The sequence below is a fragment of the Oenanthe melanoleuca genome, chromosome 1 (assembly GCF_029582105.1).
Source record: "Oenanthe melanoleuca isolate GR-GAL-2019-014 chromosome 1, OMel1.0, whole genome shotgun sequence".
Taxonomy (NCBI): Eukaryota; Metazoa; Chordata; class Aves; order Passeriformes; family Muscicapidae; genus Oenanthe; species Oenanthe melanoleuca.
In genome coordinates, this window is record NC_079333.1 from 4824646 (window position 1) to 4850297 (window position 25652).

At 38.6% G+C, this 25652-nt stretch overlaps 1 protein-coding gene across 7 annotated transcripts in view; it reads right to left on the reverse strand.

Moving 5' to 3' along the window:
• The window catches only part of POU2F1 (POU class 2 homeobox 1), a 107255-nt gene that overhangs the window by 14926 nt on the left and 66677 nt on the right, over positions 1-25652 (reverse strand). For 2 of the 7 annotated variants that reach the window (XM_056487351.1, XM_056487332.1), the window contains exons 4-10: positions 23554-23607; positions 21803-21922; positions 19955-20134; positions 14015-14132; positions 6683-6777; positions 4254-4427; positions 403-544 (exon numbers count right to left, since the gene is read on the reverse strand). In XM_056487351.1, coding sequence (XP_056343326.1) covers positions 403-544; positions 4254-4427; positions 6683-6777; positions 14015-14132; positions 19955-20134; positions 21803-21922; positions 23554-23607 — 883 coding nt within the window. Of the gene's footprint in view, positions 1-402; positions 545-4253; positions 4428-6682; positions 6778-14014; positions 14142-19954; positions 20135-21802; positions 21923-23553; positions 23608-25652 lie in introns of all 7 variants that reach the window. The other 5 variants (XM_056487341.1, XM_056487322.1, XM_056487361.1 and 2 more) reach the window with 4 other exon arrangements.

Sequence of the window (25652 nt, forward strand, 5' to 3'; positions counted from 1 at the left end):
GGTGTGGAAGGAGATGGATGCAATAAGCTCTGCCTACTGAAACAACAAATCATGCAACCCTCTCTCTACTACACATCTGAAAAAGAAAGCTAGAAGAGGATTAGAAGTTATATGCATTAACATACACAAAGGAGGAAAACCATGACACATATTGTGCCTCATCCCATGCAATTGTTCAGCTGTCTAGAGAACACATTTCGGGAAGTTCATACTGGAACTATTTTGGATGCATATAGGCACATGGAAAGGGAACTATGGACCCTTATTTCTACATCCTCATTTGTCCCATGGGCAGCTACAAAGGCTGGTAGCTTCATAAAACCATAAGGGCACAAACGAAGCAGCTTTTCAGAATCCTACTGATTTTGGTAGGCTGGTGAAGAAATACACAGACTCATTCACCTGCATCATTGAGCCACTTTTCCAGAAGTGGCTTTAACTTGCACATGTTCTTAAAGCTGAGGTTCAAGGCTTCAAAGCGAGAGATGGTAGTTTGGCTGAAGTCATTTCCATAGAGTTTGCCCATAGCGAGCCCAACATCACCCTGGACAAAGAAAGAGAAAAAAGGGATTCACTGACACAGGCACTTCCAAAGCAAGGAATCCTGTCACATTCTGGTGTTCTCTTAGTGACTCCACTGCTGTGTGGGACTTCAGTTTCACAGAGGCTTTCTCAGTGCTACCAAGATTCATGCTAAAGCAATAATCATGAAGAAATGTCAAACCTCAGTCAGTTTAACTGTGTAACTCTTTGCACGAAATCCCTGATGCTTTGTCTTCTTAGCATTATCACTGAGCAGCACATTCCATTGAATAGTAATTCATAATTTTTTCTTAGTTCTTTAAAATAAGTGAATGACAAGCTCTCTTTAGGAGTGGATTTAGGCTTTTCTGCATATTTCACACCAAAGAAGGAAAGTTCAAATAAGCAGAAATGCAATGAATTCACGTTCTCAAATTTGTAGAAAATACTCTAGAAAAGATGTCTGCAAACATACATCACATTTAAATAGATGCAGAAATATTCTTATCTGAACTGTTAGTATCTTCTGCAGTCCAAATCAAATTTCTCCCCAACAGACACAAATTTCAAAGCAGACAAGAAGTTGAACCATTTCAAATAATGATTAACTGCAGCCTTGACTATCATTACCCATCTGCCAGAAAGCTATCCAGCAGATTTACAGGCAGATGATTGTCTCTTTACATCTGTTATGGCTTTTTAAACTCAGTTTTAGCTAGCTATTCTGCTAGCAGACACTCTGACTATCCTAATATTTATGTATATAATACATAGTGATATAGTATACACTTGGAAAGTGGTGTTTAAAAAAAAAAAAATCAATCCATTCTAGATTGTAGCCTTTAAAAACACCATAACATTTTCATGCTTTGTCTTAAAGCTGGAAGGTCCTGCCCTTTGACAAAAAATTCACTTATATTTCAAGTATACTATTTGGTCTAAAGTAGCTTTGTTTAGCTTTTTAATTTTTTTTAGCACAAAACAAAGTATGAGAAGTCTGAAAGAAGAGGCTGAAAAGCTGGAGCACAGTTAGTGGAGTTTAATTGCAAATGGGTTAGTTGGACTGGGCATAAAGCTGGCTTTTCTCTGAGGTCAGCTCCACAACCACAGCTGGGTATGAGTACACTGACAGCATGCAGACTGGCCACACACAAGCCAGGAAGAAAACAACCTTTGGGAAGCTTAGTAAATTGTGCAGGTTGAGCAAAGAAAACAATTTCCTTCCTAGAAGAGGAGCAGAACAATTGGTTTGTGTGCCCTTCAATCAGAGGAAACACGTGGGAACTCACATTTATGCCTCTACTGATATGCCAGGATTCTGTGCATTTTAAAACTCATAAATCATTCCAACAGGAGTAACGTGGATGCTCTTCTGGGTTTATGAAGAAGAAAACCTGGCTATGTAAACCATTTTGGAGATAAGTTGATTTATGTCTCGGCAGGAAAGAGTTATGAAATTTGCTCCAGTCCCCCAACTAAATTTAATTCTGGATTTATGTTGTTCTTACAAACATTTGCCATCTGATTTAAAATGAATAGTTAACCATTTCTTTGTCAATGCCAAAAGGTGGCAGCATTTCAGCTGTAGGCAAGGGAATTTACATATTGGGATGAGAATTTTATCTATTGGGATGGCCATGGACAGGATGGAACAGAGTATAAAGGCACTATATATACATCTGATCTATTCTATAGGTTGACTGAAGCTCTGGTAATGAACTGAAACTGATTATAAGGTACATCATTGTTGTGTGTACTGGTCTGTTAAAAAGCTCAGATGGTCTAGCAGAGGCAATACCTTTCACAGAATAAAAAAATTGTCTGAAATGTTCCCTCATGTTGCTTGAATCTGTACTGAGCAATTAGTCCCAGGCTGCAATGATGCCAAGGTGCAGTTTGCTCATTGTGTCCCTGTATGTCAAACATGGAGGTATTTTTAAGGAAAACAAACAAAGGGATTTAAATGCATCACCCACATTTCAGGGTGGGAGAAGAGGCAGAACTGCTGAAATTCAAAACCTGTTTTATTGTTCCCACAACAGAATGCAGTAAGTGATTAGTTTGCAATGCAAACTAAATCTTACAATTATTTTTGAAAGGCAGGGGTGGCATGAGTGAAAAAGCTTGCAGTACTGCTGGAAATAAATTTCTTTTATCCTCTGAAAGGCAGTCTATTTATCCAACTATAGGAAACCAAAGTAATCAGGATCTCTAATTATCATCCAATTATGCAATTAGGTTGAAGTTATTAGAGCAGCCTAATTACACACATACAAACTCAAAGTAAGGATAGGAATGACCAAATGGAATTTTACCACATTCTCAAGATTCCCCTTTTTTAATCTGAAAAGCAAATACTGAAATGTAAGCTTGAGCAATTGTGTTCATTTTTCCTCACCATGAAAATTCATAACAGGGTCAATAAAGAAAGGTTAACACATAACTTAAAAAGTCTAGTTGAGCCTTTATAATCATCTCACAGCAGGGCAGATTAAACATAATAATGAGAGATCTACACAAACCCCTCTGTCAGGCTATAGGGAAGCTATTGTATTTTACCCTATTCTGTGCTGCTCTATTCGAGCTTTTGTGTGTGTCCATCACTTGTATTTCTGTGCCTCCCTCTAGTGGAAAGAAGGGAGGGAAGGAGGCATACATACCAGCAAAATGCATTTCATTTGACTAAGAACATTCTGTTCTTGACTTATAATTAAGATGCTGCCAGGAACTTTCATTATGAACTTTGATTTTTCAATTTAGGACTTTGCCAGAAAAATAAATCTGACTTCAGCACATACTTTCAGCTAGAGTAGATTTACTTATTTTATTCTATCACATATGTTGGACTGACTGCTCTGGAGCTCAGACTCTTAAATACTTTGATTTTTGCATGCTGTTTCTTCTACTAAAAACATGCTCATTCTTAACCACAGACTCCTGCCAAAATTAATTGGGAGATACTGGGGAGATATTTTAATTTTAATTTTGCAGGGGGAAAAAAAATTGATATTAATATGAAAGGACTCTTGGAAACAAGTTCCTTTCAACAGAATAATGGTACATATAAATGCACTTTGTACTTTTAATTGTGGTCTTCATTCAACCACCTTCACTATGTTCAAGATTACTTTTCTTCTGCTCTATGGGTATTTCTGAGCTTTTAAACAAACCAAAACAAACCACAACTCCAGTTCACCCTTGTAAGGAGAAAACTTCAAAGGTGACAGTCCTTTCAGGTTTTGTTTAGGAACCTTAGTAAAAGCATTAAATACAGAAATCATTGATGTTTAATAGGAAAATACGCTCGAGAGATAAAAACCCTTTGACATCCAAAGCAACTGCACAGATGTGATACACTTTTTAAACACACAGAGCAGTTAATTGTACTGTATGATTTTTGGAACTTTGTACTTCTGAAGGCAGCTTTAAAGTGCTTTGTCCCATTCATGTCACATCCCATAGAATGAATAGTGCACATGCAACGACATCTGGAGCTGGTAAATGCACGTTTTCCCCTGCTGGGAAAATGGCTATGCTTTAAAACCAACAGGGAAGTAAGATGGATGTATGGCTTTTTCTGCTATTTCTTAGAAATCCCCCACATAAAGGCCAGAGCATAACCCTATTTAAGCAGGTTCTCCTAGGAAATGATGGAATTGTAGTCTCCCTCCAGACTTGAAAGATGAGACCTCAGGTTCCACACTGGCAGGCACTAAGGCACGCAGTCTCACCTGAGTGAATCCAAGTTTGATCCGTCTTTGTTTGAAAGTCTTGGCAAACTGCTCAAGCTCCTCAAGGTCACTGGGCTCCTCCAAGCTGGGAGTGTCGATTCGCTTTGGTGTTGACTGGCTCTGTGGAAGTGGCTGAATGGGGGTCGCTGCTATTGTGCGTGTTGGGGTTGCTGGCTATTGAGACAGCAAGGGAAAGATCAAAATCAGACTCGAGAGGACAGTCAACAGAAATTAAACTCCTAAAAGGTACGTGATGTTCTTGGGAGAGAGGTCAGTGAATTGGACATTTCCTGCAATCTGGAAGTTCCTCCAATTTATTAACATTTTCCTCCAGAACAAGCAAACGCAATCCAGAAAACTACAGTAATATGACAGGCTTTTAAAGGTTCTGTCATAACCAGTTAAAGAAAAGTAAGAGATGCTCAATGGTAACTAACTCTCACTTGCTGCAGAAGCTGCTCAAGGAAAGGCTGAACACACCATACTTGATACACTTCTATCGCTTATAAAAACCTTGGCATTCATCCCTTCTAAAAAAAATTTAAAATTTAATCTACTGGTCTTGTGAGGTGGCAGATTGTCATCAGCCCAAAAGATTCAAATCTCTTATTCAATCCTGGAAGAGTGAGCATGTACAGATGCAGCAAACATGGCAAGTTTCCTCCAATGCCACTTCTTGTGACTGACTCAACTCCTCAGGAAGAATAAATTGGATTTACCTCTAACCCTTCCATCAATAGTTGCAACAATAAAATGAACATACTGGTGATATAAGAAATTAAGCAAAGGCAATCTGCAGAAAATGATTCATTCATTCATTCACACTTTCCTTCTATATAAAGGGCAATCTTCTAGGAAGTCCATGCAAGGTTCACTATTCCTGAATATTGGCATACTGAAGCATTTTGCGAACTACAATAAATATCTGAAAGAAAACTAGTATCTTGGAAATGTTAACAGGTGAACAAAATATATTTAGATCTGGTATTGCACAGTTCAGGCTTTATGTGCAACAAGAACACTGTAAACGTGTTTTGAGTGCATAGCTCTACCTCCATGATCAGCTGAGATGCAGAGACAAATCATTTACTCCAGTTAAATTCTAGTCAGTCTAGCTATGGCACTTCAGTAAAGGTGATTTCATGCCCCTGTGTCCTACATCCAGTTCTGAAACTCTGGACTCCTTCAGGGCAAATAAGAACAGCCTCAAGTCCAGGCAGCATTAGAGTACTATGCAAAGTCTATGCAAAGGTTCAGAAAAGGCTCTTCTAAAAGAAATGGCCTACATATAACCCAGTCTTTACATAACTCCTTATGTTGTTTTCCTCCTGGGTTAGTGCAGTGTTTTGCAGTGCACAGCAGATGGTAGAGGGAGGTCAAGATCTATAATTCCATTACTTTAGAAATAATGTAATCATATATGGTCTTTCTAGGATTGCAAATACATGTGTTACACTTACAGGTTTTTTAATATTTTTAATTTACATTATTCATAGTGGGTAATTACCGCAATATGTCTTCACTGATTTCACCCACTTTACATAATTTATTCTTTCTTAGTAGTTTTAATTTTTTTTTTTAATCCAAGAATAATCTTTAGTGAGGAATCATGCTGCTAGCTGAGGTATGAACTAGAGGTGAGACAAATTCCATTTTCCACATGGTGCATGAAAAATACTAGAGGTGGTATAATAGAAAATGTAGTTTTCTAAGGCTCTGATAGACTCAGGCACCTTATTGCAGACTAGAAAATTCTTATATGTAACCGAGGTGGCAGGAAGATACTGTGTGATATTACATGGTATTTGAGAAACAGCATGCAGCCATGAAACTAAACTGTACAGTAAAACCAGAGCCAAGCACAACTAAATTTACAGGCACTGCAACCTTAAAATTGCTTTTCTTATAGTCTGAAAACTTAATCACAGAGCTCTAATATTTTAATCTACATCTATCAGAATATTCGAATATTTCATTTCTAATAATCGCCTCAGTTTCACAGACAGTAACAGGCAAGACTGGCAATGACTTAGCAGTGATTGCAAAATAACTACACTAAAATGAAGACAGATTACAACTGCAATCTTCAGAAAGACACTTGTTAGTAATCTGGTTTTGGTGCTTTTGAAGGAGCTCACACCTCGCTCCTTTGAATTTCCAAGAAAACCTTACAGGAAATCAAACAATGCTCTAGTGCCATTAACTCAAGGTATCAATCATGAAAATTTCCAGCTAAAAACCCACTTTGGAACATTAAAGCCTGGAAGGAAGCACATTGGGGTGGGAGCTACAAACCTGAACTATCTAGGAAGACAAATTCACTATGATAGCTACAACATCTATTCAGGTAACTAATACAAAGGGTCTGCTCACTTGCCATAGTTTAAATCCCCTCAAAGCAAGTCATGAAGTGTAGGAAAAAGGCTGACCTGCGAGGCAAGGGTGATGCTTGGCTGAGACTGCAGGAGGTTGGCTTGGCTTTGCTGAGGTAGTTGCGTTAAGAGATTCTGCGCTTGCAGGAGACCTGGAGAGACAAAAGGGTACATTTGGTTTGTCATTCCAAAACACTAAAACATGAAATGAGGTAAAACAAGGCTCTTGCAATGATGAAAGGTTAAAAACCAATTGAGATGCGAGCTTTTGTTTCACCCTTGCATAGACACCTTCAGATTTTGGCACTTTCAGCCCAAAATCCCCCTGCATTTCCCTGAAGTGTAAGTGGTGATGGAAGGGTAAGAGGGAGAAGTGTAATTCTCCTCTGCTGAAAGAGTTGGCAATGATCTAGGTCATTCCAGTTCTGTGTGCAGGACTAATTTACTGCCCTTTTCAGAATGCAGAGTTTGGATACATCTCTTCTGGTAACCAAGAATTGCAGAGCCATATAAAAATACTGAGCATTAATGAGATCAAATTAAATAACTGAATACTAATCAAACCCACAAATTTGGCTTCTTGATCACCCTCCTTCCTCTCCAAACCACCCTATGTCAGCTGCCTAACAAGAAGGAAGCTTTCTGGCAGACTTAAGCAGACCACACCTGAAGACATAACAAGCCTAGATAACTCTCTCCTGGGTCAAGTAAAGTAGGAATCTTTTGGAAAAAGTAATTGGAATTAAAGTTTAGGTAAGATACTGAACACTGCTCAATTTTAACAAATAGAATAAATACTACACTGAATAAAGGAAGACCCTGCTACTATGAAAAGGTGACAACATCAAAGAACAGTTGCAACTGATAAAACCAATACGCACAATGTGCTGTCAACCTACGAATAAATTCCTTTACAGTTCACTATTTTTACAATTTATTAAATCGCTGAGGAAATTGAGATACATGCCTGCATCTAAATATTTTAACTAGAAGGTATAAATTTCAGGGATTTTTTGCATTTCAAATGAAAAATGTATCTATTTTTAAGGGACAAAATCATGACAAAAATATATCTACTGTTAGTCAAATCCCGTGATTTTACTGTGATTCTACTGTGTGTTATTTTTTTGGTACCTCAGGGCTACAACTATCAATTTCCGCTATAATAACTTAAGAACTTGACTAATTAAAGATACACTTCAATATACTTAGTCCCTAAAACCAGGGGGAACAACAGATGGATGGACTGGTATGCCACCACCAACTATGTACCACTGAAATTCAACATCATCAGCTGTCTGATCTACCTCTTAGCACAATAAGGGCAGGGGAAACAGAATTTAGGACTTGATAAATACTGAGTGAGGAACTGGATGTTTTATGTAAGGTTAAGGTCATAAGAAACATGACAAGAGGGATTACCATGGTTAGAAAGGAGAAAATGTATCCTCAGTAAAGGATACACAAGCACAGATGAGCTATTACCTGACAGTGACACTTGATTTTTGTTTAACAAAGAGCTGAATATGTATTTTAAACAGAATGTGCTGCTACCGAGATGCTCAGGACCTACAGAATACTGTCAGTTGCTTATGTAACATAATGGCACAGCACAGACAATGATGTAAATTTGCTTTGCACCACATAATCAATGTGTTCCAGCTGTGTTTTTGAAAAGCCACAGTGAGGGAACAGAGCTGCTCAAGGAACTTACAAGACAGCCACCTACTACATCTACACATTGCTTTTTACAATGCAAATATTTGTTCACTTGAAAGATGATTTTAGCTGCCCAAATCTAAATATTAATTAGCAAACAGTCACCACTAAGTGCAGAGTTTTTGACCTTAATTCAGTGACAGTGAATTTTAAACTGACAGCTTGAAAGAGAAAGGGGTAAACCCATCACACTGTCACTACAGAGTGACTGACCAACAATGAAACAAAAACCAGGCAGCTGACAGTGATGACATTAGAGTTCTAGTCCACTGGTAACACCATCGATTACAAGTTACTGACTTGTCTTATGACTGCAATCAGAGTAATTAGGACTGGCCTCTTGTGACTTTTTGTCCCCAGAGAAATCCCAAAGGATGGGTTTCTGGCATTAACAATTTTGCTAAAGAGATGACAAGATGACTACACTCTTCCTAATTTTATTCTCACTCACATGGTCTGAAGTACTTATCATGGAATTATCAGTATAAAATAATCTGAACACATTTAATCTACTCTGTTTTTACATCATTTTATCCTATGTAAGAGGAGCTGACATAAGGTGTCACAGGCAGAAACTGGAGACAGAACAAGTCAGTTCAACCTGCAGCTGACTGAAGCAATAACTAGGGGATGGTGAAAGAAGCTGGACCATTTTGGCAATGTCTTTCTCACTGTGATCACAGCCTTTTGTTGCCATGCACACACCTTGGGCACTCCTGGGCTCTTACGGGTGGGCAGATGCAGTTGTGCTCTTTTAAGACATGACTTGAACCAGTCTAAGCTTCTCCTTAATTTCTTTTCTGAGAAGAAATCACTGAGGTCCAAAATACCTTCAGTGACTTACAGATTGCATAGCACTGCCTTTTCTAAATAAATCCAATGTTTTGGGCACCTGCTGAGATCCTGGCATTTCAAACATTGCTGTTTCCTTAGAGACTCCACACTGGCACCAGTATTGCTCAACATCTTTATTACCAAGAAGGCTCATGGGACAAAATATATTCTCAGCAAGTCAGTGGACAACACCAAGGATGGTGAAGTATCAACAGGCCAGAAGCCAGGGTCTAGACTAGCTGGACAAACAAAGCCTCATGAAGATTGATGTAGGAAAATACAATGTTTTGCTTGGTGGCTGGAATAACCCTGTGCAGCCATACAGAGTGGGCACTGGCTGGCTGGAATGCAGTCCTACAGGAAAACGTCTTGAGGGTCCTGGAGTACAATATGATGACCATGAACTGGAAGTGTACCCTCTCAAAACAGCCAACCACATTCTGGGCTGTCCTTACAGGGGTGCAGCCAGAAGGTTGTGCTCCTCCCCCCTCATTTGGCACCTGTGACACCACAGCTGGAGTCTTGCTGTCAGCTTTGGGTTTCCCAGTACAAGGCACAAGGCCATCCTGGATTCTGTACATCCAAGGCCCACCAGGGTGCTAACAGACTGGAAGAGGTAAGTGAGCTTGTTTTTTCAGCCTGATGAGAAGACTAGGGTGAGATCCTACTGCTTTCTTTAAAGACAGAAATGGACTCTGCTCGAGGGTACACTGTAATGAGATGCAATGGATACCAGAGCATGGAAAACTCCAGCCAGATATAGGAAAGCAACTTTTTTTTTAACATGACAGCAGTCAACTCTTGGGGCAGGAACTTGAAAATGCTGTAGAAATCCATTCTTGGGCATGTTCAATTCAACTGGCTGTAGTGCTGAATATCTGCTGTAATTGGACCTGCTTTGAACAATTCTACCTGGTCTCCAGAGGTCCCTTCCAACCCACATGATTTTTTTGAACCTATAAAAGCTGCTATTGTACTTGTATACTTTACAGAGGTCGTATTCCTAACCCTCTGCTCTGGGTTTTAAGAGCCCAGTAGTATTACTACATTAAATATGGCACACAAATCACCTATGTGGCACTCTAAGAGAATGGCTGTATGGAGCCAGATAAGGATCTATGCAGAAGTATGATAGTGTAGAGGCATTTAATTTTTTTTTAATAGTTATAGTAAATATATCTATTGTCATTCAGGATTTTTCCTGTAATGTCTAAGAGTAGCTTGAATAATGGTCCAAGCCAAAAAACTCTTCCTGCCAGCCAAGAGTCCCCTAGGACTGATCTGGGATTCAGTTCTATCTAAAATTAAACAAAAGATAAAACAAACATTCAAGCACAGACTTTTTCAGCATAATTTTAAAAAAGTTGGCCCAGAAGCATAATACATAATTCATCCCAAACTGATCTCCCAAAAGAATGAATTTTTTCATGTAAGAACTTGACTGCTTTATCTCTGCCAAAGCTGTTCATCCTCTCACTGGAAGTTAGCTTGCAAGACAAAGCCATTACAACAACTTCCACATGAGTGGGGTCTCAAAGTCTGTGAAACATGTATGAAAGAAGAAAACAGGACTGGATTTGGCCCAGGTAATTTTACAATTAAAAAAAAAATCATAAAGACTGTCTTTAATAATAAATACCAATAACTTAAAACTAGGAAGGTTTCAATGTTTATAGCTAATTAATAGCTTGCCTTCCACATTTGCCTTTCTGGATATTTTCTTTGTAAGTGCAATTTCTAAATCTCATTGTAATACAGGGTTTGCTTAGATCTTAACAACTCCTGTTTGCAAGATTAATTTAAATTAAATGCAGCATAATTCCCCCCCCACCCATTCAGTTTTTTACTGATTTGATTTCTCTCACAAGTAAAAGGGTGAACAGCCACCCGATGAGGGCAATATTTTTAAGAAGCAGCTCTAATTGTAGTAAGAGATGTTAAATTGATTATTTTAGAGACAGCTCTATTAGATACAAGAACAGATACAAGAGGTATAAAGGTATTACAAGGTGTACAAGGTGCTACATTCCTGCTGGTGACTTTAACAATAATATGAACAACAGTTGCACTGAATAAGAAAACATTCCAGATTTCTATTTCCATTCAATCTTCTGCATATCTGCTGAGGCTTGAAACAATTCTTTCAGTTATGACATTATCAATTACCAGCCATGAAAAATGTGAACTTTAAAATTTGTTTCATATAAGCCCCTAAATAACCAGAAATTGTGTGGAAAAGGAAGGTGACTACATTAGACTTATGGAAGTGGGTTTCTGGGGAAAATTTCCTATCTGCTGCTGGCAGCTATAATGTGTGTGTTGAAAAAATCTAGTAGAATAACATCCTAATTATTGATTAATATTTTATGTAGTGAATTTCCTGATTTTTTTCAAAAGTTGAATCTCAGCTCATGATGTTCAACCCCTTCAAGAATCTAAATACAATTGCTGATGACTGCATTTCTCTGTACCCCTTTGCTTCTAAGTAAAACATTTTTCTTCACCAAATGTTTACATCTTCTACAATCTTTAGATACACTACTCTTCCCTTATTTCCCTCAAAACTCTTCTCATTTAAAAGCAGTGTTTCTCATTTACATGACTACATGGCATACACAAAATATGTAGTCTGTAAAGCAAGAAATTTCTTCCAGAATATATAATCTATACACAAATCTGAATTTTTATGTTTGTTAATAAATGTGTGCATATATAAAGCTCCATGCAGTACCAATGAAGCATCAAAAAAAAATATTAATGCCATTGGTTTTGAAGAAAGCTCTATGCTAGCTTCTTCAGAATATTTATTATTTTATGAAGTTGACTAATGGAGCAATAGGACAAGAACAACATGAAAAAGTCAGCTGCAACAGCAAGTAACAAAATAAAAATACACACTTTCTCAATCTTTCTCATAAATAATAATGTACTGCTTGAGATCTAACAATAACCATGAAGTAACACAAAAAAAACATATCAAAAAGTGATATAAGGGGTATTATGACATACATGTTGCTTTATCATTGAGTGCTCATGAAGAAAATGAGATCTATTCAAGCATTTCAGTTTGGAAGGTTGTCACACACTAATGGCCTATGGTCAGAATTCAGCTTATAAATCTTGCCACAGTTTTGAGCTATTCAGTTGTCCAGGCTGCACATTACCAGTAAAACATGATGTCTTTACCTGCACTGCGTCACTGATGACAGCAATATGCAGGTCTTAAATTGTAGTGAAGAAATAATTTTGCAGAGATGGCCTCTGGAAAATGTACTATGAAAATCTCATCTAGTACTTATTCTACTTCAGGAGGTTGTAAACAAACAAGAAAGCCTTGCTTCCCTTCTATGATGCTAACAACTCATTTTGGGGGATGAATACAATTTGATTCTCTTAGCTTTCCTTTTTGTAAAGCATCTTCAGAAGTATTTTAGAAAACTAGGAGAATTTATCTGAAAAATGTAGGCAGACATAAATACCAATGAGTTTTTCAAAACAATGCTTTTGTGCTTGCTGTTTTCTTGAAAGAATTTACTTGAAAAAAACCCAAAGCACCTATTTTGAAGAACTCTTGAACTAAATTTTAGTGGCTTGATTTCTTCTAGTATAGTATGTCAAGTTTACAAGTTCTACTTCATTTTAAGAAAGCAGTACATCACTAAATGCTTCCATGAATAGCCTTTCAGCCATTTTCTACCAATGATAGTATAAAATCTCTCCTAAATCAAGTCCTATTAAAAGGAAGATAATTTTGACTAACCCTTTATTCAAATGTGAGAGCATTCAGACAGCAAGAGCCCTTCAGTGTAATGGAAAGCCAGTTCCATCCAAGTCATAGTAAGTAAGAAGGAATGATGCATGAAAAACTTGAAAGGAACAGAAGAAAATGAGGTGCAAAGAGCTGCTTTACAGGACAGCCAGGCTCTGCAGGACTCTTCAAGCATAACAGGATTTGCCTTCTGAGCAAGAATCTTTGGATTACCAGACCTGAACAACTGAGTAGAGTCCATGTAGAAGAGAAAGGAGGGAAAAAAAAGGCCATTGGAGTATATCAGCATAAGAATCCATGGATAAATGCAGTTTTCTGTGGGCATCAACAAATGGGGTGCAATCAGCACTGTGATGCATTGCAGCCTGGACACATCAGTCCTCAGAACAAAGCTACTGCACAACAACTTAACTGCTTTGACACAGCACTACCTACCACTGCCTTGTCTCTTTGGCATATAAATTATTCCCAGTGTATTGCCAAAATATTATTATAAGAGCTGTTACACAGATCCAGGATTCTAGCTCTTTTCCCAAAGTATTAATTTTTACTTCAGTTTATAACAAAATTCATTGTACACTCTTTAGGCTTAAGTACTTTTCCAGACTCCCACAAGGAGTCTTTTGGTTTTGTAATCTTTTTCCAGTCTGTCCTGCTTTTGACTGAGATAGAGTTAATTTTCTTCTTAACAGCTGGTACAGTGCTGTGATTAGGATTTTAGATGAGAACAATGTTGATAACACACTGATGTTTTACTTTACTATTACTATACTATTACTACTTTTACTATTGCCAAGCAGTCTTTAGAGTCAAGGACTTTTCAGCTTCTCACACATCCCACCAGCAAGCAGGCTGGGAGGCACAAGAAGCTGGAAGGGCACAGAGCCATGACAGCTGACCCAAACTGGCCAAAGGGATATTCCATACCACATGCAACACTGAGGATATAAACCTAGGGGGAAAAAGCTGCCTGGAAGAAGGCTGGGCATTGGTATGAACCACCTGAGTTCCACCTTCTCCCCTAAAAATGCTTTGTATGGTTTGCTTTTGTGGCAAGGAGCACTTACCCTGCTGCCCCTGCGGCGTTTGTGAGATGATGAACTGTGCTGGCTGCAAGTTGGTTGTTGGATGCACCAACACAAACTGTTGCAGGTTGAGATTCTGCTGCTGAAGCTGCTGCAAGTGCTGCAAATCCTTAAGGAAATGGGAAGGGGACAAAAAAAAAAAAAAAAAAAAAAAAAAGACAAAAATAAAAAAACAAACAACAAAAAAAAAACAGAGAAGACAAAAAAAAAAAAAAAAACCAACCAAAAAAAAAGAAAAAAAAGAAAAAAGAAGAGAAAGAGCTGTGCGTTAGACATTTAAGTCAGCAATGATTCCCAACATAAGATTTCCTATCAGCCAGCTACACTCTAACATTCAGAGATAAAAGTGGATGTCAAACACAGCAGAAGTCCTGCTACTGAATATCCTTTAGCATGGCAATTTGAATTTCATACTCGTTCATAAAACCAAAGTTATTTACAAAATAAGCCAACAAAGTATATCCAGAACTGTTCTGCTTTAAAATCAGAACAAGCCAAATCAACCAAACAAACCAATCTCCCTTCCTCCCTCATTCACATTAGACTTATCAGCACAAAAGATCTCTCAAACTTATTTTTTGAGTATGGAACTCTGCCAGAAATCAAGCTTTTTTTTTTTTTTTTTTTTTTTTTTTTTTTTTTTTTTTTTTCCGGAACAGCAGTCTGCAATTGCCATTTGAATCAACAACAGGAAAGCAAAATATTATAGATTCCTTGTTTGGTTGTTCAGTTCAAATTTCAGAAATTTCAGCAAGTAGCTAACTCAATTAGTAAGTATATTTGATTTGTTCTGAAACAAATTACAATAAGCTTAATAGATATGATTATAATGAAAGGTTAAAAGGAATAATCCAAAACACTGCATTATCATAGAACCCTACCTTTATGTATTTAAACCATTCAGGACTATTAATTTTCTGTAATTAAATGACAGGTCTCAACGTAAAATGTTAATCTCTGAGAAACTGAATTTTCAAGAAAAATGCTTCAACCTGACATTTAGCTGGAGAATGAAAACAGAGAACTGCTTAAAAATATTGTTTCCCCTAACTAGCCTTCTTCTTTCCATCTCCAAACAGGACAATAAATAACAAGAGCAACTGAAATTTAAAAAACACGCTGTGAAGTCAGCCAATATAACAGTGGGAATCCATGAAAACTATCTAAACACACTTATCAGATTTTTCCATCTTTCCAGGAAGAATCTGTTTCAAAATACTCACCAAACAGGTGGAAAAAAAGCCTGAATGAAATACTTCCCACACTTGCAACCTCCCATTACACAAACCAAACCAAGCAGATGAGAAGACTCCCCCAAAGCTCTGTTTCAGGGAAGTTATTCAGGTCTCTGTTTGCAAAGAAACCGTGTCCAGGTGCTGCAGTGCCAATAAACCAGTGCCTGGTGTGGCTGCTTGGAGCTGCTCATCTTCACACAGCCCCAAATTCATGGGAATTCAAGTGAACCAGAGTAAGAAAGAGCTGCTCCTTGGACTGATGCAGGTCCAAGCACTCCCACAACCTGCCCAGCCAGAGAATGGGACAGGCCATTCACTGCCTGCGTGGATTTAGAGGTAAGAAGTCAAAACAGACTGACAAGAACTTCTTTCTTACACAACGCTGTTATCTGTGACCTCATATTATTTTAAATCTGTTAAAACTGTAACTTGAAAGTTGCAACAATCTCCTTCTGGAGATGGGGGTGGGGAATGTCAGAAAGGAAGACTAGGGAGGGGAAAAAATAGGGAGTCCACTGATTTATGAGACCATAGACAGACATTATAAGAAAACGACTACTTAACCTGCATTACACAGACACTGGCCATCAATCACTTGGGCTACTTAGCCCTGTTAAGTCAAAAGCATGCAGTGTAATAATATGGCAGACAGACACCAGATGGATTGATCAAGCAATGCTCTTTTTAGGAAATGGAAATTTCCATTTTATAAGAGAATGGTAAAATTTTTAAAAGTGCCCATGAGCAAAAAAGTGGTTTTAAAGTCAATAGTATTGTTTGCTTTTGGAAAATTGCAGAAATAATGCAACCATTCCTTCAAAATCAAGGCAAATTTCCTTCTTGAAAGAGAAATAACTGGTCCAGTTCTATCCTGGAACTCCATGTTTCTTATGACTTCCTATCCTAATATCACATTGGTCAGAACTGCTACCAGACCTCCTCTTGAGCTCAACACAACATGGATCTCCACTCGTTTATTCACTGATTTTCAATGCTCAGCTGGTTACCTCTGCAGATTGTGCTGACCCTCCAGCTCAGAGGGGTTCATTCTGGAATGGATGTGAGGACTGGATGTAGAGCTGAAAACAGAAATGGAAAGATCTGGCCAAGCTGACTCAGGTTGTGAATACTGGGCAGAAGGAAATAAAGAGAGGCTGCAGAATGAAAACAGAGGTAATAAGAGGAAAAAAACAAACACAAAAGGAAGAGTTGGGAAGACACTGTAGAAGAAAAAAGCATCAACGGAAAAACAGATAGGTTAAGGACCTCTCCCAGTCAAAAGCAAACAAATGAAATCACCCCAGATGACCAAGCAGAATTCAGATGATTTGAAGCACCCCCACAGGAGATGGAGTTACATGCAAGAAAGAATACAAAGAAACAGTGGCAGTGTATCTGTAAGATCAAAGGAGGAGAGCTTTTTGTTTAAGACTATAGTATTCATAACACTGGCTACCCAGCTAAGACATGACAGCTCTTATCATCAGGCTCTTACACTTTAATATGAGAAAACTGTTTTTAAATTGAGGCCTCAGGGATAACTGATATAAGCAATCTTATTCTGTGCATCTGCCTTGGTAAATGGTATGTTGGCTAAGTCTTGTTTAAATACAGAAATATAATTCTGCAACACAAAATGAAAATTATACCTCCAAGGCTAATCACTCCTAAATAGCCCTACCAGCCCTTCAAATGCATTTGAAATCCAACTTTATTTCCACCTTGGGAAAGCTGTATTATTTAGTTAATTATACCATTATAATACATCTCCCAATAGCAAGCACATGAACAAACTGGACACTGTTTTCCTACACTGATATTTTTCTTCCCTTACTGTTAAAATCTGTATGCTAGCACAAGCACATAGAAAGAGATGGAGAGACTTTCAGGGAGACATGCATGTCTTCTGTTGCTGCCTAGCAATTTAGAAAGATCAAAACAATCCAAATCCTACCTCAGCAGAATAATTTGTCAAGTGCTATGTCTTGCTGTGAGGAAGATTTTTTGTTTAAAAAAAAGAAATCTAGATTTCTATATTCAATGCCATTATTTCCAATTACAGCTTCAGCACAAACTTAAGCATCTGTGCCATTTAGAGATTTACATCATATAAATACAGAGGCTAGATCCTGAAAACAAGGAAGTTTATAAAGAACCACAAAAGCTCATACACTACTGTTTAGTGCCAACCCAGGAGCAGCACGAGCTCCTCACCAGGCTGCTGCAGCAGATACCTTATGAGAACTGCAGTGCACATTAAAGAAGTCATGCTTTTGCAATTAGTTAATTAAAATAAATATGGTAATCCCCCTGCTGCAGAGACCTGCCAGTTAATCAATTATTCAAAAATCATCAATGAAAACAAACATTCAGCTATTTGTATAATCAGCTATATGTTTACAATAGCAACACAAACAAAGCTGAGCACTGCTTACAAACCCTTGCCAAGATGGATCAAAAAGCATGGTGCTATCTACCTATGAACCTAGATGGTAGATATTTTCCATAAGCAACTCAGATTATATCCAACACCTGCACAATTTATGCCCTGCACTTTCATCATAAGGAGCAGTTAACAAGATTCAACCACACTCATTTATGTATCAAAATAACCTATCCTAAAAGACATTAATTGTAAAGTCAAACATTTAAGTAATTAGAAATGTCAGAAAACAAGCACAATTTTAATTTGTTCTGCACGTGGCAACTACATGGATCACATGCTACTCTTCTGAGAGCCTTTAGCTCACTCATGTGCACAAATCAGACAATGTTGCCTTCAGAAACTTACTTGACAGCACATGCCTGATCTTTTCAACTCCTCTCAAATACTTCTCTGAAGATTTTCTAAGTTCTGGAGAAAAAGCCAGTACAAAACTAATAACTGTAAATGCTTCACACATTTTCAGAGCTTCACACTGAGGTGGCAGAGCAGGATTAGAAACATCTCACACACACATCACATTGGTATCCACAGGTCTGGTATTTGACAAAACCAAGGCCAGACAGTTCAAGGCACAGATCTTGTTAATAGGAAATTTTAAGCCACCACACTTGAGCAAAGCTTGAGCCTTGCTATCTTAAGCTGCACACCTGGAAGAGGAGAGGCACACACCTGTGGATTGCTTACATATATGTTAAAACACATCCCATCAAATGGGAACTCTGTGACAGGTGCATGGAAAGATGTCAGAAGCTACATCCAACAATTTCCTTGTTGGACATTCCCCATTCTCTTTTTGAAGTCTGTCTGTATTATTGCCTACAGACAGTCTTAACAAAATTAAGACACGATCCTTAGAATTTTAAGTTTCCTTGAATGCTACATCCTTCAGTCATCTCCAAATCATGCCAGTGAAGTGGAATCCTCTGCTAAAAATGGTGTTATTTGGTGACATGACTTCTCAGAGTGCAACAACAGCTTCAGTGGGAGGAATTTCACCAACACGGCAACATCAGCACTGGTCTTTTAAAAACAGGATGGTACCACTCTGGCCCCTCTTAAGGACTTCTAGACCAAGACCACAAAAATTTGTCACTTCAGCTAGTGAAAACCTGATAGCACAGTCAGGCTGTTATTCAGCTAACGGACCAGCACAGTAAAGGATTTAACATTTCACCACTGGACTTCAGACAATTGCAACATTTCCATTCTCGTCCTTAATCAGACCTCATGTTTACTTTTTAGACTTCATCCTGGTTGAATGCAAGAGAAAATAGCCTGAACAGAAAGCATCAGACAGTCTTAAAGAACTTGCTCACTCCATGAAGCAGCAACTTTGAAGATTACATACCCCACATGCTTTGCACAGCTAGACTAATGCAACTGATATTATGTACCAAGACCTTTAATCAATGGAAAGATGGACCTCAGCATGAGCAAGACAATCACCTACTCATGGTACTCAAGATGTCTAAGATGCACATATGATTATCCTTGTCCTCAAGTCCAAGGATTTTCCACACTACATACACTAAGCACAGAGTTAGTGTCACTGCAATCTCCACACTGAATTAAGTCCTGGAAAACCCAGGAGGTTCCTTACTGCTTCTAGTAAGCAGAACATCCACAGCAAGCAGTTCTTCACAAATGACAAGTCTTTTGTACCAGACCATGAGACTGGACAGATTCCAACACCAGACTCATGCTCCAAGCTTTTCTCCAGACACACAGGAGCACCCATTCTTTGTCACTGAACTCGCAGCATTAAACACCAAGCCAAAACAGCACACAAATGCGGCAAGTCAAACTGCTGTTCTTCAGCTCTATCACTTTGCTTCTAACAGGCACCATTGGGGTCTGACAAGCATCCTTTCTGATACACAGGCATCACTTCCCACATCCACACAGGTCTCAACAAGTGCAATTTCTGTGGGCATCATTCCACACCCTTTTTTCTCCTTTCTCACGCTAATTACAAGGAGGGAAATTCAGAAAACACTGCACCTACTCAGATTCTGGTACAAACTCAGAGGCCCAGTGGAACTGAGGAGCAGCTGGCACACATTCCTTGCTAAGACTACCAAACTCCAACCTCACCATCCAAAGATGCACGAGCAAAGACTAACAACACTTGAGGACTCTAGATAAACTCACTGAGGCGAGGAACGACAAACTTTATTCAAACGGTGCAACAGGTCAAAAAAACCTCTTTAGTTTTCCACCCTCTCAAGCCTCAAGGCTCACCTGTGCAATCTGTATTGGCTGAGATAGAGGGATCTGCGTCATCGGCGTCGCAGCAGAGGCCGAGATGGTGGCACCAGCAGCGCTGTGCTGCTGACTGGCTGAGTGCTGCACTGCAGCCGCCAGCAACTGGGCCTGCGCCTGTTGGAGCAATAACTGTTGCTGGGCTGGCGTCAACGTGAGCTATAAACAATTAGAAAACACAGCCATTAATAATGGGAAGAGCCACTTCAGCTACAAAGTCATTAGATAGCTCAGTACTAGTTATGTTAATAGATCCTAGGGCTATTCCACTAAATGGCCAAGGAAGGACAGCCGGCTACTCAACACAGCGTGGGAACCAACCTACCACAGCCTGACACAAACCAAACTGCACCACCACCAACATTTGCACTTACTGGAACCTACAGAACCTAACTCTGACTCTGCTCCTAAGTTTTCCTCACAACTCTACCAGGAGTATCAGGGAAAAAGCAATTAAGTAGCAAGCAAAAGAAAAGAATCAGTATTGCCAGGGTTTGAAAGGAAATTTACACCCAGCAGAACAGCAAGTGATTAGCCAGATGAATGTGAAGCAGGAATGCTGGCTATGGCTACTGAACAAACTGATAACGCCCCAGCTGCTTCACATTAGCATGAATCCCTGCCATATTCCATCATTTCCATTATGCCCTAAGATATAAGTAAAGAACATGAGCTCCATTTGTTTCTCTCCAAGTCTCCCCATCTGCCTTTTTTTTTTTTTTTTTAATAGAATAGAGTTGGCAACTTTACATCCCTTCCCTTTCCCAAACACACATTATCTCTGTGGAACAGGTGGCAGCAGTCTCTCCTTTACATGTAAATGAATCTTGATGCCCATATTTACTACAACCAGTATCTGCACAGGCCTGGAGTTTTGAATGTTTCACTACAGCAGACAATCAGGAATTAAAACAAACCAGTGTTTCTTCTGAGAATACAAAAAATAATAAGATATGCCAGGTTTTAACAATACAGCGAAACAGTCTCACTTCTAAAACTTTCAATGCTTAACTGAAAACTAAATATGATGTTCATTTGTGTACTAACATAGAAGAAGATTTAACAATTGAGCCTGCGATTAAGCAGTCATTTCATGCAAGTGTAGGGATGATCTAACCTAACACTTCAAATCAAATATATTGTTGGAGCAACTGCCCAAAGCTTATTAACACACAAACTCTTACACTGCACAGCTGATCATGTGGAAGCAAATTCTTTAACCATCCCATTCACACAACTTGCTCTTTTTTGAAATGACTGAAAGCCTTTACAACAATTCAGAAACACCAGAAAGTCTAAAACAACAATTATCCCATATTTACTCCTAAAGCTTTGCGATTAAAAACCCCTCAAAATCAGTAGGTTAAAACAAAAGGGTTCAACAGGCTTAAGGAAAGTACTGATAGAGTTACTTAAAAAGAAATGTGTTTGAAAAGAGGAAAAATTAACAGTACCCATAATTTTTGCTCTTCACCCAGCTATAAGATTTTCTTGTTCTCCCATGCCTCATTTTAATATTGAAAAAAAAAATAAATCTCCTCTTTATGACATCAGTGACTATCTCATTTGTAACTGTTCTAAAACAACAGGTTTTAGTTTCTTTGCAGAGTCAAAAGGGATTCTGAGAACAGAGAGAAAGAATTCTTTGCTGTTGCTGTTTGGAAGCAAACACTTAGCAACAAACCCCGAATATTACAGTCTGCTTATTTTTCTAGGAAAATATTTCCTGTTGCCACTTCCAGTGAAGTTCCTCCCTAGGTTAAAGGAAGTTGCAGTGCCCCTGGGTGACAGCTGCGTGGGACTGCAGCATCCCTGGGTAACTCTTACCCCAGTGATCTGTCCTCCGGCCAGCATGAGCTGGGTCTGGGGTATGGCCGCCTGCACTGAAGGCTGCTGGGAAGGCTGGCTTGGCTGCTGAGAGTCCCCAGATTCTTCATTAGATTTAGACTAGTCAAAAAAAAATACAACTCTTTATAGTGTAAAACAGATGTTAATGTATAACGTTGCTATCTCAACACTGCACAATAAAAATCTTTCATCTGCATACAAAAAGCCCTTGGGTTTATTTTAAGAGTGTGTTTAAGCAATGGCTCTGTGTGCCCACCATCTCAGCTACGATTGCTCAAACATGTCTGTAGGTAATGCAGTTTAAACAAAACAAAGAGACTCTCTGGTCTCCTGTAACTCTCTGACATTATTTTCAGGTCTCACTTCATTTTACGCCATGCAACTGAAGCTGACGCTGCCTTTCACCACGAAGAAAGAGAAGGTTGTTAAAATTATTCATTGCCTAAAATCCTGAACAATGGAACGAGAGAAAGGAGATTGTGTTTCCATTTTCTCTATCTCCATCCTGTACCTCTAAGTCATCACACTGTTGGCTTGTACAGAACCTTTTTGAAAAATCCTTACAGGTTTTTCTACCTACAGCAAAATATATAATATATACAGTGCTTTTTAATACTCAAAGAATTTACTTAATTGAATACTGTTTTATTTCAAAATATTCAAGTTTGTTTTGATTTATTTTTGTGGTTTAGTTGCTTGTTTTTTTAAATGGAAGAAATTGTGAAGACACGAGGGAGGAAATGCAAGTGCATGAAGAGGGGGAGAGAGTTTTATGATAATTAAAACTGGTTATGCAGAACATTACAATTCTGCATAGATTTGCATATTTTCCACCACCTGTTTTGGGGACTGCAGAGCGGGCTAATTAACATAAAGGCTCTGATTAATTCTGCCAGTCATTGAGCGATAATTACAGCGCAGGACTGTAAACATTCTGCACTGGAGATACAGCCTGTTTGCCAACATCTCTCTCAGGGATGGAAGTTTACCATGGCAACCAAGGCAATTTTCTGCCTCCTTCCTCTTAGAAAGGAAGGTCACTATACCTCCTCTTCTTTCCAAATTGTTATTATGTATAAGTGGGTCCACATTCTATTGCATTTCATGTAACGCACTACCTACATTCTTTAATAACAAGCAATACTGAAACCAGTTTTCAATAAAACTGCATCCCTTGCCCCTTAATATAGTACAGAGAGGAAGTAGAATGTTAACAGATAAACTGAAGTGCTCAGCATCACAGGAAAGTTTGAAAGCTTTGCTGTCTCACGTACATTATTAAACAACAATTACTCTGACTCTGAAATCACCGTGTGTAATTTACACAAGCAGTCTAAACTAGCCACATTACATAGTTAATGCTACATTATATTCCTATATTCAGTTACCAGAAGTAAGGGCAAATTGCAAAGCAATACTATGTGTTTAAAGCAAGTTAATAAACAGAAGAACATTAAATGTTCTTGGGAGTTTTAAGGTTTTCATGATATCACACCTGAATAAAATTCAGCATTAAGTTATGGTCAGTCCACGTTTTAAACAACTCCAGAACCTGAATGCTTACAAATCCTGAACCTGATTTACAGTTGTAAAAGTGTTATTCCTTCATACCTATCACTTGCAAAACCAGACAGACTGAAAAAACCTGAGTAATGTATCTTAGACTAAGAACTATGTCTACTGATGCTGTTTGGGATGAGAGGAGGATGAGCAGCAGTAACTGTCTTTACCTGTACATTTAAGGACTGAGCAGCAGCCTGTAAACTTGTTCCAGCGAGCTGGACCTACAACAGTGCAAAAATGGAAATGAAATAATGTAGAATCCACAGAAAACTAATGTAAAAAGAACAATCTCCCCACCCGCATCCCAACAAAAATCTTCCCCAAGAACAGTGCATGCCCCTCTGACATCTGAATCAGTGGAGTAGGGGTTGTACTCCAGGCTGAAACAGATCTCTAAGACTCTTCATGATGCTGTTTGTCTATCTACCTCTTACTGAAGGTATCCCTGCCTAAGGATGTAGATATTACCATGGATGGAGTTGAAACAGAGCATATTGGGTGGACAGGCCAACAAGTCCTATTCTTGCTGGAAAAATCCAGGCTTCAGGAAAAGGCATTAAGCTATACTCATCATCATCCTACTCCCATTTCAGAATGGGTCTCACCCCAACACTGCACTCACCAGCTTTCTGACATGAGCAAGCACGTGCACAACACAGAACCCAGAGCATAACCACTCTCCCCCAAATTAACCCAATTCAAGCATTTGCAGCCCTCAGCCACTGAAAAGATGATCTCAACATAGAGGACTGGAGACACTTTACAAAGGCTGTATTGATTCAGGTATACTTAAAACTTGAATTCAATGTTAGTAATTAAAAGGCCCTGAGAAGGTCTTGTGAGTGAGCAGCAAGGAAAAATGCTTCAGAAAGTGAGATTTTTGGAGTGCTTTTTTGTCCCTAATAAGGATTTCCTCTGTACAAAAAATGCTGTATTTTCATTTACTGAAGCCCATTTGAATCAGTCTTGCCTTGTTTCTACCAGCACCCTTAGCTATAAAGAAGGAATGCTCTGTAATTAATTACCAACACTTTCAAAGGTCAGAGTAACAGCCTGTAGAGAATTCCATCTCTGGCCATGTTTGAAGACACTGCTCATTTGAAAACCAGGTGACATGTAAGGATACAATAAAGCAAAGCAAAATGTAGCACTCCTGCCTCTAGATGGAGGACCTCAATATGGTCCCCACGTAAAAAGTCCACATATTTTCAAGCACAGGAAAAGCTAAAGTACATGAAATTAATAACCAAATATTTTGAACAGTCAATCTTGGAAGAGTCACCTTGGAAATGGTTTAGAGGAAGGTACTAGACATACTAAGCATGATCCACATCTAAGCAAACACTCCCAGAAAAGCCCCTCCTCATCAGAAGCAAAACACAGTTTGACACAGTTGATGTAATCTGTGCTTTTACCATGGATTAACTGCAGAGAATAGCCTAAATAACACCACTCTGCCATCCAAATGATATACTCAAAATAATACTTTAAAATCACACAAACACCACATAAAAGACTACAAATGTATATTGCTCAGGTACAGCCAGCATATTCCTGAAAATCTCTGTGAATGCAATTTAGACATCCCTTTCACCACACAGCCAACATTTCCAAATTAGAAATTAGACTGTAGCTGAATGCTGCCTAGAGCCCAGTATTTTGCATTAGTCTAGAGCAAAGCACTGTGTTAAGGTTGAATAACACCCCACTAACAGCAGCCTCACTAGCAGAGGACAGTTTGACAATAGATTCCCACACACCTGCAGGTGAATAAAAGAATACCTGAGATTTTCCTTTGAACCAGTTTCAAGAAATGAATCACACTTTATCAAACATGAAGTTATAAAGATCCTGACAACTGTTTAAATAAATAAATTTTCAAAGTAGGATAAAGCACTGTGCAAAACCCAATTATTGTCCTGGGTCAATCTATGTAACAAAATGAAGACTAAAACAAACACACAGAATTCTGCAGAACAGCTGTATCTGTCTCCATGTTAAACACACACTGGCAAGCCATAAAAACTAGTCAGCTTCCCTCCACATAAAGGCAGCATACAGCAGCCTATTGGTTCAGCAAATTCAAACAGTGGCACTCCCTAGGTCCTATATAAACCAATCTGCTAGGAAAATTGCAATTATGTGACAAGACGTGTGGAATGTTCCATACAATAAAACGGCAGTTCAGAGCTCTTAAAAGAGGGCATAAAAGCTTCAGTACTTCAATTATACCACAATAACTGTGCAACCTCAGACCTCAAACATT